Below are 13058 nucleotides of genomic sequence, written 5' to 3' on the forward strand. Positions count from 1 at the left end.
TTATTAATGCACAAGCAGTTTTCCCCCACTCCAATTAACAAAATAATTGTATTAAGTCAAAGTTGGTGCGTAAAGTTTAAAATGTATTCTGTCATTACTAAATGTGCAATGTGATCGTTAAAATACCTGACATTTGATTTAAAATCAGGTGTCAGTCTGCATCATCCTGTTCATTTGAGGAAATCTGATTTCATTGGGCCTCAACTCGAGACTCCGCCACCTTCATTCGGGTTAATGGAGTTAGCCCAGAGTTGCATGAGTTAGCCAGATTAGATCTGAAGGATTCGTTGCCATATAAGAAAGTAATGTACCTGGCTAAAATGTGAGCCACTTACGTGGTACCGATTTATCCCGAGTTGAATAAAGTTACCTCGCTAACTACATTCGTAGTATAGGGCTCTGGGGAGATCTACTTTATGGATACTATACACCTTGTGATTGTCTCTTTGCTTTGGTCAGAGAACTTGAACCAAGCATGTGATTTTGTTATATGAGCATTGATTGAATTTTGCCCTGTGATCACAAGGCTCTTTTCCACTCACATTGGAAATGAAAGGTAACAGGTATGTATCTATTTGAAGTTCAACCAAATCTGGTGTAGGGTTGCAGATTAGCCAGAGACAACTGGAAAAAGAGCAAGACATATTTTTAATAAACAACTTAAATTTGACATTTTCTATGCACAATAAAATGATGCATGACTAGAGCTGGGGTAGGTTGTGGTTATATCCAATCAGAGAAGCAACAGGCACACAGATGTCTAGCTCAGGTTTAAGAAGAGAGTGTTTCAAAAGCATTAGAGAACTGAAGGCTTTTGCTGCAAGAAATGCAGATATGACCATGCCCTACTGTACTGCTTTGAATGTGCTTTGTCAGTAGGCTCTATAAAAATGCAACGCTTACATAAATCGTGTGCTAGTTCAGATACGGATATCTTTACCAGATGGCTGCAAAACAATTTCAAAGGAATACTGCCTTGATATTGCCAGTTTTCACATGAACTGTATGACCTTGGACCAGGTGGGGTGTTACAGGTGGCACTCCCATTGTAAGCCTCTGGAAGCATTCATTGAGCATATTTGCAGACACAATAGTAATAAAGACACGTCTCCCTATGAACCAATCCCATGACCAGTTGGATGTTTATCCATCAGGGATAAAATGACCACAGGACTGTTACAACCATTTAGTAAAAGATTGATTTGAAACTGGCATCATACTGGCAGTGTTCAGGAGCAATGAGTTGGTTGTGTCACCTTATTCATCTAGTATGTTTTAAAGGAGAGTCAGTCATTTTGTAGATTGTGGAATGTAAGCAACAAAGTTCAGTGATATTTCTATCATGACAATTTGGTGAAACTTGAGTGTAACAATGAAGATATACCTTTTCGGCCATTACAGTCCTGGATTATTCGGGCCCCTCTGACACACATTCACAAACACACTTTCAGGAGGTACCAGACCACTTGAATTGCTCTTGGTAATTTCAGACATCCTCAGCTCTGCAATCATATGACATCACTGATGTGATAGTACAACCCAACATAAACAAATGTGAAAGAATATGTGCAAACATGCACATAGATCGAAAGACTTAAAAACAGAAGACAAAACACACAAGTGTGATCTTTGACCATATTTTAGTGTCCACATCTCTTCTCTTCATTCAGTGAACAAACTCAAAATATTTTTTTTTCTTGAAGTAGTCTCCCATGTTTCTTCGCCAGTAGCTCATTCATTCTTTGGAAGCATGATCGTTATAATCAATGAATGTAATTTCCCTCCCAGACCTTGCAAAGGTCCAGGAGGAATTTACCTGTACCGTATGACCTTCACCATGACAGCAATTCACCTGGCTAGGTGTCACCTTCAAAAAGGCCATTTATGGAGAGGCCTGTGAAATTGCTGTTGCAATTATGCCTCCTTGTGGCTTACCCCAGCTGTCACATGTCCTTGGAGGTTGGTGATGTCATATCTACCACACTGTGTAGGCAGGCATAAAAAGTGTGATTTTCCCACAATGAAGATAGCTACTCCTGGAGTGTGCGTCACCTATGAAAGTCTTTCCCCCGCTCCCATTTCCAGTCCCCTCCCACCCCTCTCAGGTGGTCAGGGTTTCCCGTTGACGGAGGTGGTGTTCTTGTTGCGGACCAGCCAGGAGAGGGTGCGGGGCACGGGCGGACGTCTGTGCCAGGCAGACGAGCCGAGTGCCACACCTTGATGGTGGAGTCGTCACTGGCAGAGAGCAGCAGCTCCAGGTCGGTTGGGCTGAAGGCCACAGAGTTGACCACTATGTCATGCTGCAGCCGCACCAGGCAGATGTTGTGGTGGTGGTGGTCCCAGATGTAACCATGTTTGTCCTCTGCACCACTAGGGGGAGAGTGATAATCACTGGTGAATGACGAGTGAAGTATTCATACCCCTTAACTTTTTCCCCATTTTGTTACAGCCGGAATTCAAAATGAATAAAAAAAAGTTTTTTTTAAAATTCTCACCCATCTACACACAATACCCCATAATGACAAAGTGAAAACATGTTAAGAAATTTTAGAAATGATTGAAATACAGAAATCTAATTTGCATATGTATTCATACCCTTGAGTCTGTTCTTCCACTAACCTCATTGCAACTCCCCTCCAAGTCTCCGACCACTACCTTGTATCCTTTTCCCTCTCGCTCTCATCCAACACCTCCCACACTGCCCCTACTCGGATGGTATCGCGCCATCTCAACCTTCGCTCTCTCTCCCCCGCTACTCTGTCCTCTTCCATCCTATCATCTCTTCCCTCTGCTCAAACCTTCTCCAACCTATCTCCTGATTCTGCCTCCTCAACCCTCCTCTCCTCCCTTTCTGCATCCTTTGACTCTCTATGTCCCCTATCCTCCAGGCCGGCTCGGTCCTCCCCTCCCGCCCCGTGGCTCGACGACTCATTGCGAGCTCACAGAACAGGGCTCCGGGCAGCCGAGCGGAAATGGAGGAAAACTCGCCTCCCTGCGGACCTGGCATCCTTTCACTCCCTCCTCTCTACATTTTCCTCCTCTGTCTCTGCTGATTAAGCCATTTTCTACCACTCTAAATTCCAAGCATCTGCCTCTAACCCTAGGAAGCTCTTTGCCACCTTCTCCTCCCTCCTGAATCCTCCTCCCCCCTCCTCCCTCTCTGCAGATGACTTCGTCAACCATTTTGAAAAGAAGGTCTATGACATCCGATCCTCGTTTGCTAAGTCAAACGGCACCGCTGGTTCTGCTCACACTGCCCTACCCTGTGCTCTGACCTCTTTCTCCCTCTCTCTCCAGATGAAATCTTGCGTCTTGTGACGGCCGGCCACCCAACAACCTGCCCGCTTGACCCTATCCCCTCCTCTCTTCTCCAGACCATTTCCGGAGACCTTCTCCCTTACCTCACCTCGCTCATCAACTCATCCCTGACCGCTGGCTACGTCCCTTCCGTCTTCAAGAGAGTGAGAGTTGCACCCCTTCTGAAAAAAACCTACACTCGATCCCTCCGATGTCAACAACTACAGACCAGTATCCCTTCTTTCTTTTCTCTCCAAAACTCTTGAACGTGCCGTCCTTGGCCAGCTCTCCCGCTATCTCTCTCTGAATGACCTTCTTGATCCAAATCAGTCAGGTTTCAAGACTAGTCATTCAACTGAGACTGCTCTTCTCTGTATCACGGAGGCGCTCCGCACTGCTAAAGCTAACTCTCTCCTCTGCTCTCATCCTTCTAGACCTATCGGCTGCCTTCGATACTGTGAACCATCAGATCCTCCTCTCCACCCTCTCCGAGTTGGGCATCTCCGGCGCGGCCCACGCTTGGATTGCGTCCTACCTGACAGGTCGCTCCTACCAGGTGGCGTGGCGAGAATCTGTCTCCTCACCACGCGCTCTCACCACTGGTGTCCCCCAGGGCTCTGTTCTAGGCCCTCTCCTATTCTCGCTATACACCAAGTCACTTGGCTCTGTCATAACCTCACATGGTCTCTCCTATCATTGCTATGCAGACGACACACAATTAATCTTCTCCTTTCCCCCTTCTGATGACCAGGTGGCGAATCGCATCTCTGCATGTCTGACAGACATATCAGTGTGGATGACGGATCACCACCTCAAGCTGAACCTCGGCAAGACGGAGCTGCTCTTCCTCCCGGGGAAGGACTGCCCGTCCCATGATCTCGCCATCACGGTTGACAACTACATTGTGTCCTCCTCCCAGAGCGCTAAGAACCTTGGCGTGATCCTGGACAACACCCTGTCGTTCTCAACTAACATCAAGGCGGTGGCCCGTTCCTGTAGGTTCATGCTCTACAACATCCGCAGAGTACGACCCTGCCTCACACAGGAAGCGGCGCAGGTCCTAATCCAGGCACTTGTCATCTCCCGTCTGGATTACTGCAACATCGCTGTTGGCTGGGCTCCCTGCCTGTGCCATTAAACCCCTACAACTCATCCAGAACGCCGCAGCCCGTCTGGTGTTCAACCTTCCCAAGTTCTCTCACGTCACCCCGCTCCTCCGCTCTCTCCACTGGCTTCCAGTTGAAGCTCGCATCCGCTACAAGACCATGGTGCTTGCCTACGGAGCTGTGAGGGGAACGGCACCTCAGTACCTCCAGGCTCTGATCAGGCCCTACACCCAAACAAGGGCATTGCGTTCATCCACCTCTGGCCTGCTCGCCTCCCTACCACTGAGGAAGTACAGTTCCCGCTCAGCCCAGTCAAAACTGTTCGCTGCTCTGGCCCCCCAATGGTGGAACAAACTCCCTCACGACGCCAGGAAAGCGGAGTCAATCACCACCTTCCGGAGACACCTGAAACCCCACCTCTTTAAGGAATACCTAGGATAGGATAAGTAATCCTTCTCACCCCCCTTTAAGATTTAGATGCACTATTGTAAAGTGACTGTTCTACTGGATGTCATAAGGTGAATGCACCAATTTGTAAGTCGCTCTGGATAAGAGCGTCTGCTAAATGACTTAAATGTAATGTAATGTAATGTAATGAGTCAATCAATACACGTAAGAATCACCTTTTGTAGCAATTACAGCTGTGAGTCTTTCAGAGTAAATCTAAGAGCTTTGCACAACTGGATTGTATAATATTTGCACATTATTCTTTATAAAATTATTCAAGCTCTGTCAAGTCGGTTGTTGATCATTGCTAGACTGCCATTTTCAAGTCTTGCCATGGTTTTTAAAGCTGATTTATGTCAAAAGTGTAACTCGGCCACTCTGAAACATTCAATGTCGTCTTGGTAAGTAACTCAAGTGTATATTTGTCCTTGTGTTTTAAGTTAATGTCCTGCTGAAAGATAAATGTCACTCAGTGTCTGTTGCAAAGCTGACCGAACCAGGTTTTCCTCTAGGATTTTGCCTGTTTAACTCTATTCCGTTTCTTTTTATCCTAAACAACTCCCTAATCCTTGGCGATGACAAACACACCCATAACATAATGCAGCCACCACTATGCTTGAAAATATGAAGAGTGGTACTCAGTGATGTGTTATGTTGAATTTTCCCCAAACATAACAGACATAAGGTTAAATTATTTGTAGTTTTACTTTTGTGCCTTATTGCAAACAGGATGCATGTTATGGAATATGTTTTATTCTGTACAGGCTTCCTTTTCATTTAGGTTAGTATTGTGGAGTAACTACAATGTTGTTGTTCCATCATCAGTTTTCTCCTATCACTGCAATTAAACTCAGTAACTGTTTCAATGTCACCATTGGCCCCATGGTAAAATCTCTGAGTGATTTCCTTCCTCTCCGGCAACTGAGTTAGGAAGGATGCCTGTATTCTTGTACACTATTATTGCACACAGAGAAAGTCAATGCAACTTATTATGTGACTTGTTAAACACATTTTTACTCCTGAACATATTTAGGCTTGCCATAACAAAGGGGTTGAATACTTACTGACCCAAGACATTTTAATTTTGTATTCATTTGTTAACATCTCTAAAAACCTCATTCCACTTTGACATGATGGGATATTGGGTGTAGGCATGTGACACAAAATCCCAATTTAATATCTTTTAAATTCAGTCTGTAACATAACAAAATGTGGAAAAAGTCAAGGGGTGTGAATACTTTCTGAAGGTACTGTAGGTGATTTCTGTGCCCAGCTGGGGTTTGCATTACATTTAGTTCAACTTCATAAAACACATGCTGAACCGGATTAAAGATGATCAAATCTGTATTTGGAAGAATATGTCCTTCATATAATACACACAATTTCTCTGTTAGTATCTGATACAAAGGCCCAATAACATTGAAAAAGGGATCAGAAGTAATTTATAAACCCATAGTAACCCCATACTGCCTGTAACTGTTAAAGCAGCCGTGACATACATACCTGGCCACAAAATCTCTGCTGACGTCCAAGAAGATAAAGAAGCACTCTTCGTTGGGTGTGAAGGCTCGGTGGGCCTAAGGGCTCCGCCTCTCCTCCCGTAGGCTATTCAGGTCAATGACATGCAGGTCAATCTCCTCAGCGATGGGGTCAGAGATCACCCAGCCCGCCAGCCACGCTCGACTGTTCACAATACAGATACCTGGACAGAGACAACAGCATGGACGGTCTTGGTAAAGGTGTACTTGTTCAGCATCAAAAACAAAGTGAGGAAAGCAAGGTGATGTTGTAAGACAAATATTTACTATGTAATCTTGGTTACCCAGAAGCTAAATTCTAATTTCCTGATTTACTTCTGGGGGAAATGCAGTTAACAATTGTGATTGCCATTGTGCAAAAGGAAACTCTGCCAAACCCCTCCCTTCTGTTAAATTCACCCGTGTTCATCATGGCCGAAAGCACATTTTGGTTTTCATGAATTTTTACGATAAACAGTTTCCACTAAAAATTGTCAATCATCTGCACATGGGCTTGAAAATCACTGCACCAATTTAAGTACCATGTTCGCCCAATGCTGATTCGTCCAGATAATCAATGATAAAAACCTAAAACCAGGAACTATTGCTGCTCGTAATCACACAATTATGCTTGAGCTTTGACAGATTCTTGCCGTTTAATCTGTCCGCGAGAATCTGTCCATGAGAGATTAGTTACTATGAGGTTTTTATGACAGTCATTCAAAAGGGTTTCAGGTGCACTCCTTCTGTCACATCTTTGCACCTGTAGCCTTGCAACTAAGTTATTCAGCCTCTTCACACTGCTGCCCATGACGCACACTCACTCCCTCACCTGTGGCCTGGAGACAAGCCCATGCCGATCACATGGTCTAGAGAGTCAAAGAACTTGTCTGTGCTGCACTCCTCCCCCAGGACAGGTGCAGACGTGATCATCTGGTCAGGCATGATCCGCTTGATACCTATCTGGTGGGGGGAGTAGGTAAGGCTGCCGGTGGTGAAGAGCAGGTAGGTCTTGTCCTCTCCCTATAAACACAAAATGTAAAGTGTTGGTCCCATGTTTCATATTCCATACACAGAAAAAGCTTATTTCTCTCAAATGTTTTGCACAAATTTGTTTACATCCCCGTTAGTGAGCATTTCTCCTTTGACAAGATAATCTATTCACCTGACAGGTGTGGCATATCAAGAAGCTACAATAAAAAGACAAATGTGCAGATTTGGCACAACACAATGCCACAGATTGAGGGGGAATGCAATTGGCATGCTGACTGCAGAAATGTCCAAATGAGCTGTTGCCAGAGAATGTAATGTTAATTTCTCTACCATAAGCCGCTCCAATGTCATTTTAGATCATTTGGCAGTAAGTCCAACCAGGACCTCCACATCCGGCTTCTTCACCTACGGGATGTTCTGAGACCAGCCACCCCTTTTGTGGGGGAAAACTAATTCTGATTGGCTTGGCCTGGCCTGGCCTGGCCTGGCTCCCCAGTGGTTGGACCTGGCTCCCAAGTTGGTGGACCTATGCCCTCCCAGGCCCACCCATGGCTGTGCCCCTGCCCAGTCATGAGAAATCCATAGCTTAAAATTAATTATTTATTTCAATTAACTTCAATTAACTGATTTCTTTGTATGAACTGTAACTTTGAATGACAACAAAAGAGACGATTGTGGACTACAAGAAAAAGAGGAGTGAGCATGCCCCCATTCATATCGACGGGGCTGCAGTGGAGCAGGTTGAGAGCTTCAAGTTCCTTGGTGTCCACAGCACCAACAAACTAACATGGTCCAAGCACACCAAGACAGTCGTGAAGAGGGCATTCCCCCTCAGGAGACTGAAAAGATTTGGCATGGGTCCTCAGATCCTCAAAAGGTTCTACAGCTGCACCATCGAGAGCATCTGGTTGCATCACTGCCTGGTATGGCAACTGCTCTGCCTCCGACCACAAGGCACTACAGAGAGTAGTGCGAACGGCCCAGTACATCACTGGGGCCAGGCTTCCTGCCATCCAGGACCTCCATACCAAGCGGTGTCAGAGGAAGGCCCTAAAAATGGTCAAAGACTCCAGCCACCCTAGTCTAATGGCTACCCAGACTATTTGCTGTGCCACCCCCCCCACACCCTCTTTACACCACTGCTACTCTCTGTTGTCATCTATGCATAGTCACACTAATAACTCTACCTACATGTACATATTACCTCAACTAACCCGTGCCCCCACACATTGACTATGTACCGGTACCCCCCTGTATAGAGTCTCGCTATTGTTATTTTACTGCTGCTCTTTAATTACTTGTTACTTTTATTTCTTATCCGTATTTTTTAAACTGCATTGTTGGTTAGGGGCTCATAAGTAAGCATTTCACTGTAAGGTGAAATGCAACACCTGTTGTATTCGGCGCATGTGACAATTTCTTTTTGATTTAAAACATTTAATTGAAGAATCTCTACTGATGACCAATGAAAGGGCGTAGACTTCGGCTCCGAACTTCTTCCTGACTATATTTTTGGTGTGCGCACAAACAGCCGAAACAAACCTAACCGAAGACCAAAACATCACAAGCATGCGGACGCCTTTAGGGAGTTGATAACTCGAACTTAGAGAGCTGACATAGACCAAAACCTTGTTAAAAGAAACCAAGATTAGTGAAACCAGAGAGATCCTATAATTCTGTGTGTTGGAAGTCCACAGTTTAATTCAGTTTGACTAGTTGTAAGATGACCCAGTCAAAATGGTCACTATATAAAGGCAAATAGTCCCACAGCTGTTTTGTCCTCTACCAACGATAACATTTATGACTATGTATGGGACCTACCTGAAAGGCTTTATTGAGCCAGAGCACAGAGCAGGAGGTCATGATGCCGATCCAGTGCAGGTAGCCAGAGACGAGGTGGGTCTCGTTCAGCCAGCAGCCAAACACATCGTAGGGCTTTTTCCTCACACAGGACAGGAGGGTGTAGTTCTCTGTGGAGGAGAGCAGGACAAGACACGCCCATGGTTATCTATATTACCTATATATTATTATATATTCTATATTCTGATCATCTGGACCAGTCCAGTGACTGCTGTGAAAGGACAGCTGACAACATAGGAAAGTCTGTGTGACAGCTTGGAGAGACAGCTGGCCGGAGGGAATAGACCCCACTGGGGCTGTCATGGGCTAGCTACCCATGTTGGCAGTCTCCGACGCTGTTTCAGTATGTTGAAGACACCCGCTAAGTGCTACTGAAAGTCAACAAAGGAACATACCCCTAGAGCCTGCGAGAGCTGGGGCGCAAGATGGCTCAACGACTGATCACACGGTTACGGACACAGGAACGGAAACGACTACGAGTAGGAACACAGCACATGAGACAACCATAACAGCAGCAGGCTCAGTTCCCCATGAACTCCTCTGGGAATCCTTCAACATTTTCCACGTACCAGAACCCATCACTACACTGGTAAAGGCCTATTTCCAAGACCTGCTATTTCCAAGACCTGCAACTGCAATTTCACAACACCTGACTTCACAACAACATGGCAGCGCTTGGAAGTAGGCATAATGGCAGGCTGTACAATTTCTCCTCTGACCTTCACTATGGCCATGGAAGTCATCATCAGGGCATCGAGATGGGTGGTCGGCGGTGAGAGAACTAAGGAAGGGCTCCGTCTCCCACCTATCCGAGCATACATGGATGACATGACAACACTGACCACCACTGCAGCATGCACCAGGCGGCTACTTGCAAAACTGCAGGATAACATCAAGTGGGCCCGGATGAAAATCAAGCCAAGCAAATCTCGAAGCATCTCCATAGTCAAGGGACAGCTTAAAGATGTGAGGTTCTGCATTGGAGATGACCCGATACCAACGGTGTCTGAGCAACCCATCAAGAACCTGGGTAGATGGTACAACGAAAGCCTCCGGGATAAAGATCAAGTGCAGCAAGTAAGGCAGGACATCGCCGACGGTCTTGAGAACATCAACAAGACCCTACTGCTTGGGAAGCTCAAGCTTTGGTGCCTACAGTTTGGACTTCTCCCCCGGGTAATGTGGCCACTCACTGTCTATGAGGTCCCAATAACAACAGTGGAGAAGATGGAGCGAACCATTACCTCATACGTGAAGAAATGGCTGGGTGTCCCACGATGCCTGAGTAACATCGGCCTCTATGGCAAAGGGGTCCTTGAACTACCTCTTACAAGTCTAACAGAGGAGTACAAGTGCTCTAAAGTAAGACTTCAGATGACATTGAAGGACTCCAAAGACCAGACCATTAGCAAGGCTGCACCTCCCCTACAAACTGGACGGAAATGGACATCATCCAAGGCTGTGCAGCAAGCAACATCAGCCCTGAGACACCAAGACATTGTGGGGAATATCCAGCATGGAAGAGGAGGCTTTGGCCTGGCAGCAAGCAAACCAACGTTCCATAAGGCAACAACATCTGAACGCAGGAAGCTGGTGGTTGAGGAGGTGCGCAGACAGGAGGAGACTGCAAGAAGTGCAAAGGCTGTCTCTCTTGCTAAACAAGGGCAATGGACACGGTGGGAAGGCCTGGAGAGGAGAAAGATCAACTGGAGTGAGCTTTGGCAAATGGAGGCAAGCAACATCAGCTTCATCATAAGAGCTGTTTATGATGTGCTTCCATCACCAAAAAATCTACATCAATGGTATGGCGAGGACTCGACCTGCCCCCTCTGCCCAGCTCCAGCGACTCTCGGGCATATAATGACAGGTTGCAAGACCAGCCTCTCACAAGGCCGCTACACCTGGAGGCACAATCAGGTCCTCAAGAGCCTGGCTGCAGCACTTGAGACCAAGAGGAGTGCAACCAATTCATTACCTCCAAAAACAAGCAATCCCGTCAAAACAACAACATTCATCCAGGAGGGACAGAAAAGGCCCAAGTATCCTCCTACAAAGCCAGAAACTGGACACCTAGCCATGGCCCGGGACTGGAAGATGCTTGTCGATATTGGCCAGAAACTAATTTTTCCACCTGAGATTGCTTCTACCAACCTTAGGCCAGACATGGTACTCTGGTCCCCTTCACGAAAGGCTGTGTACATCATAGAGCTCACAGTCCCGTGGGAAAACTCTGTTGAAGAGGCCTACGAGCGTAAGAAACTGCGTTACACAGAGTTGGCAGCAGACGCAACTCAGCGTGGCTGGAATGCAAAAGTCTGGCCAGTTGAAGTGGGATGCAGAGGATTCGTGGCTTCTTCCATCATCAGGTTGCTGAAAGAACTTGGAATCCATGGACAGGCTCTGCGGCAGACCGTCAGAGCAAGCAGCTGAAAGAGGCAGCCAGTGGATCTGGATCAAACGGAAGGACCCTTGCTGGGCTATAACTTCATGACCCCCCCACCCCCACCTGAGAACCCAATTCAGATCCCTCCAACTTGAGGAGGGCATATGAGGTATGCGGTCAGCTGTAATGCTGGCTCAGGGAAGAGGACGCCCCTGCCTTGCATAGTCCCGTGGGACATCTTAATTGGGCATGGGACACAAGCTAAGGCTTGATCACCCTTTAGCTGGCCACCTTTGATGAGGGTGTTTAGTGATTAAAGGCCGAAACACCCACTGATTCGAAGGCACACTACTGAGGATGTGTCCCAAAAATGGACATCTTACCCCAGTCTAAGAAATAAACCTCCCATGCCACTCTGTCAACATCACGGCAAATCTCATGCGAGTGCATTCCATCTATTGGCACAATGGACAGTTTTTAACATCTTGTCCCGTGTTTTATGATTCCCACATTGGATAAGGACCAATTAGAGTATGAGAATAGAAAATATTGTTATATTTTAGATATCAGTTATGTTATCATAGAAAGGTCAGATCAATCTTCATGAATACAGGTAGGCCTATTTCATACGATGTTGCAAAAACGTGTCTCAGGTGTGGTGAGATTCTTTGTGTTTTCACGGATGCACTTGCACAACTGAAATGGGTTATAAAAAATGGTTATAATCTGGCTTGGGTGTTTCAGAGCAAATATGCTACTTTTAAGACCTGTTTTGCATGCAAACAAACACTGAGGAAATGTTTGTTGCCTTACTGTCAGGGTTATAATTAAGAGGTGTGCTGTGTATGTCATTTAGTTGTCCTCCACATGTCCTCATACTGAGCTCCATCTATGTGCCACACATGAGTCACAATGTCTGTGTCGTAAGTAAAGTCATTGCATACCAAAACATTTCTAATGAGGATAACTTGCGTTTTGAATTAAGTAGCCTAATTTCATTTGTTAAATGCCTTGTGATGCACATTCCAGAACAATTACCAATGAAAGCACATTATGAGAAAGAGATAGAGGAGAGACAAGGAAGGAGACAAAAAGTGAGTGAGAAATAGCAGGTGTGTGTGTCCTACCAAGACAGATGACAGCAATCTCCCCAGAGGAAGAGTGACTTCCGGCGTCGACAGAGATGGTCGCCTCGCTTCGCGTTCCTAGGAAACTATGCAGTATTTGGGTTTTTTACGTGTTAGAAATTGTTAGGTTAGATTACTCGTTGGTTATTACTGCATTGTCAGAACTAGAAGCACAAGCATTTCGCTACACTCACATTAACATCTGCTAACCATGTGTATGTGACAAATACAATTTGATTTGATTAGAGCCCAGGTAGACTCCAGACACCAATAGCAGGGTGTCGTCAGAGTTGAACTGGGAGAACTGGGTGTATATTTTTGTTTTTGC

The 13058-nt window shown here is 45.9% G+C and overlaps 1 protein-coding gene across 1 annotated transcript; it reads right to left on the reverse strand.

Moving 5' to 3' along the window:
• Positions 1–160: 160 nt before the first annotated feature.
• Positions 161–12836, reverse strand: fbxw5 (F-box and WD repeat domain containing 5; the record flags this gene model as incomplete). The annotated part of the gene is given in 6 exon segments (XM_052460674.1): positions 161–2370; positions 6354–6541; positions 6543–6552; positions 7200–7390; positions 9182–9330; positions 12731–12836. Coding segments are annotated over 6 exon segments (966 nt in total), but the record flags the coding sequence as incomplete, so codon positions are not given.
• Positions 12837–13058: the final 222 nt, after the last annotated feature.

This window comes from Oncorhynchus keta, chromosome 13, assembly GCF_023373465.1.
Source record: "Oncorhynchus keta strain PuntledgeMale-10-30-2019 chromosome 13, Oket_V2, whole genome shotgun sequence".
NCBI classification, from domain to species: Eukaryota; Metazoa; Chordata; class Actinopteri; order Salmoniformes; family Salmonidae; genus Oncorhynchus; species Oncorhynchus keta.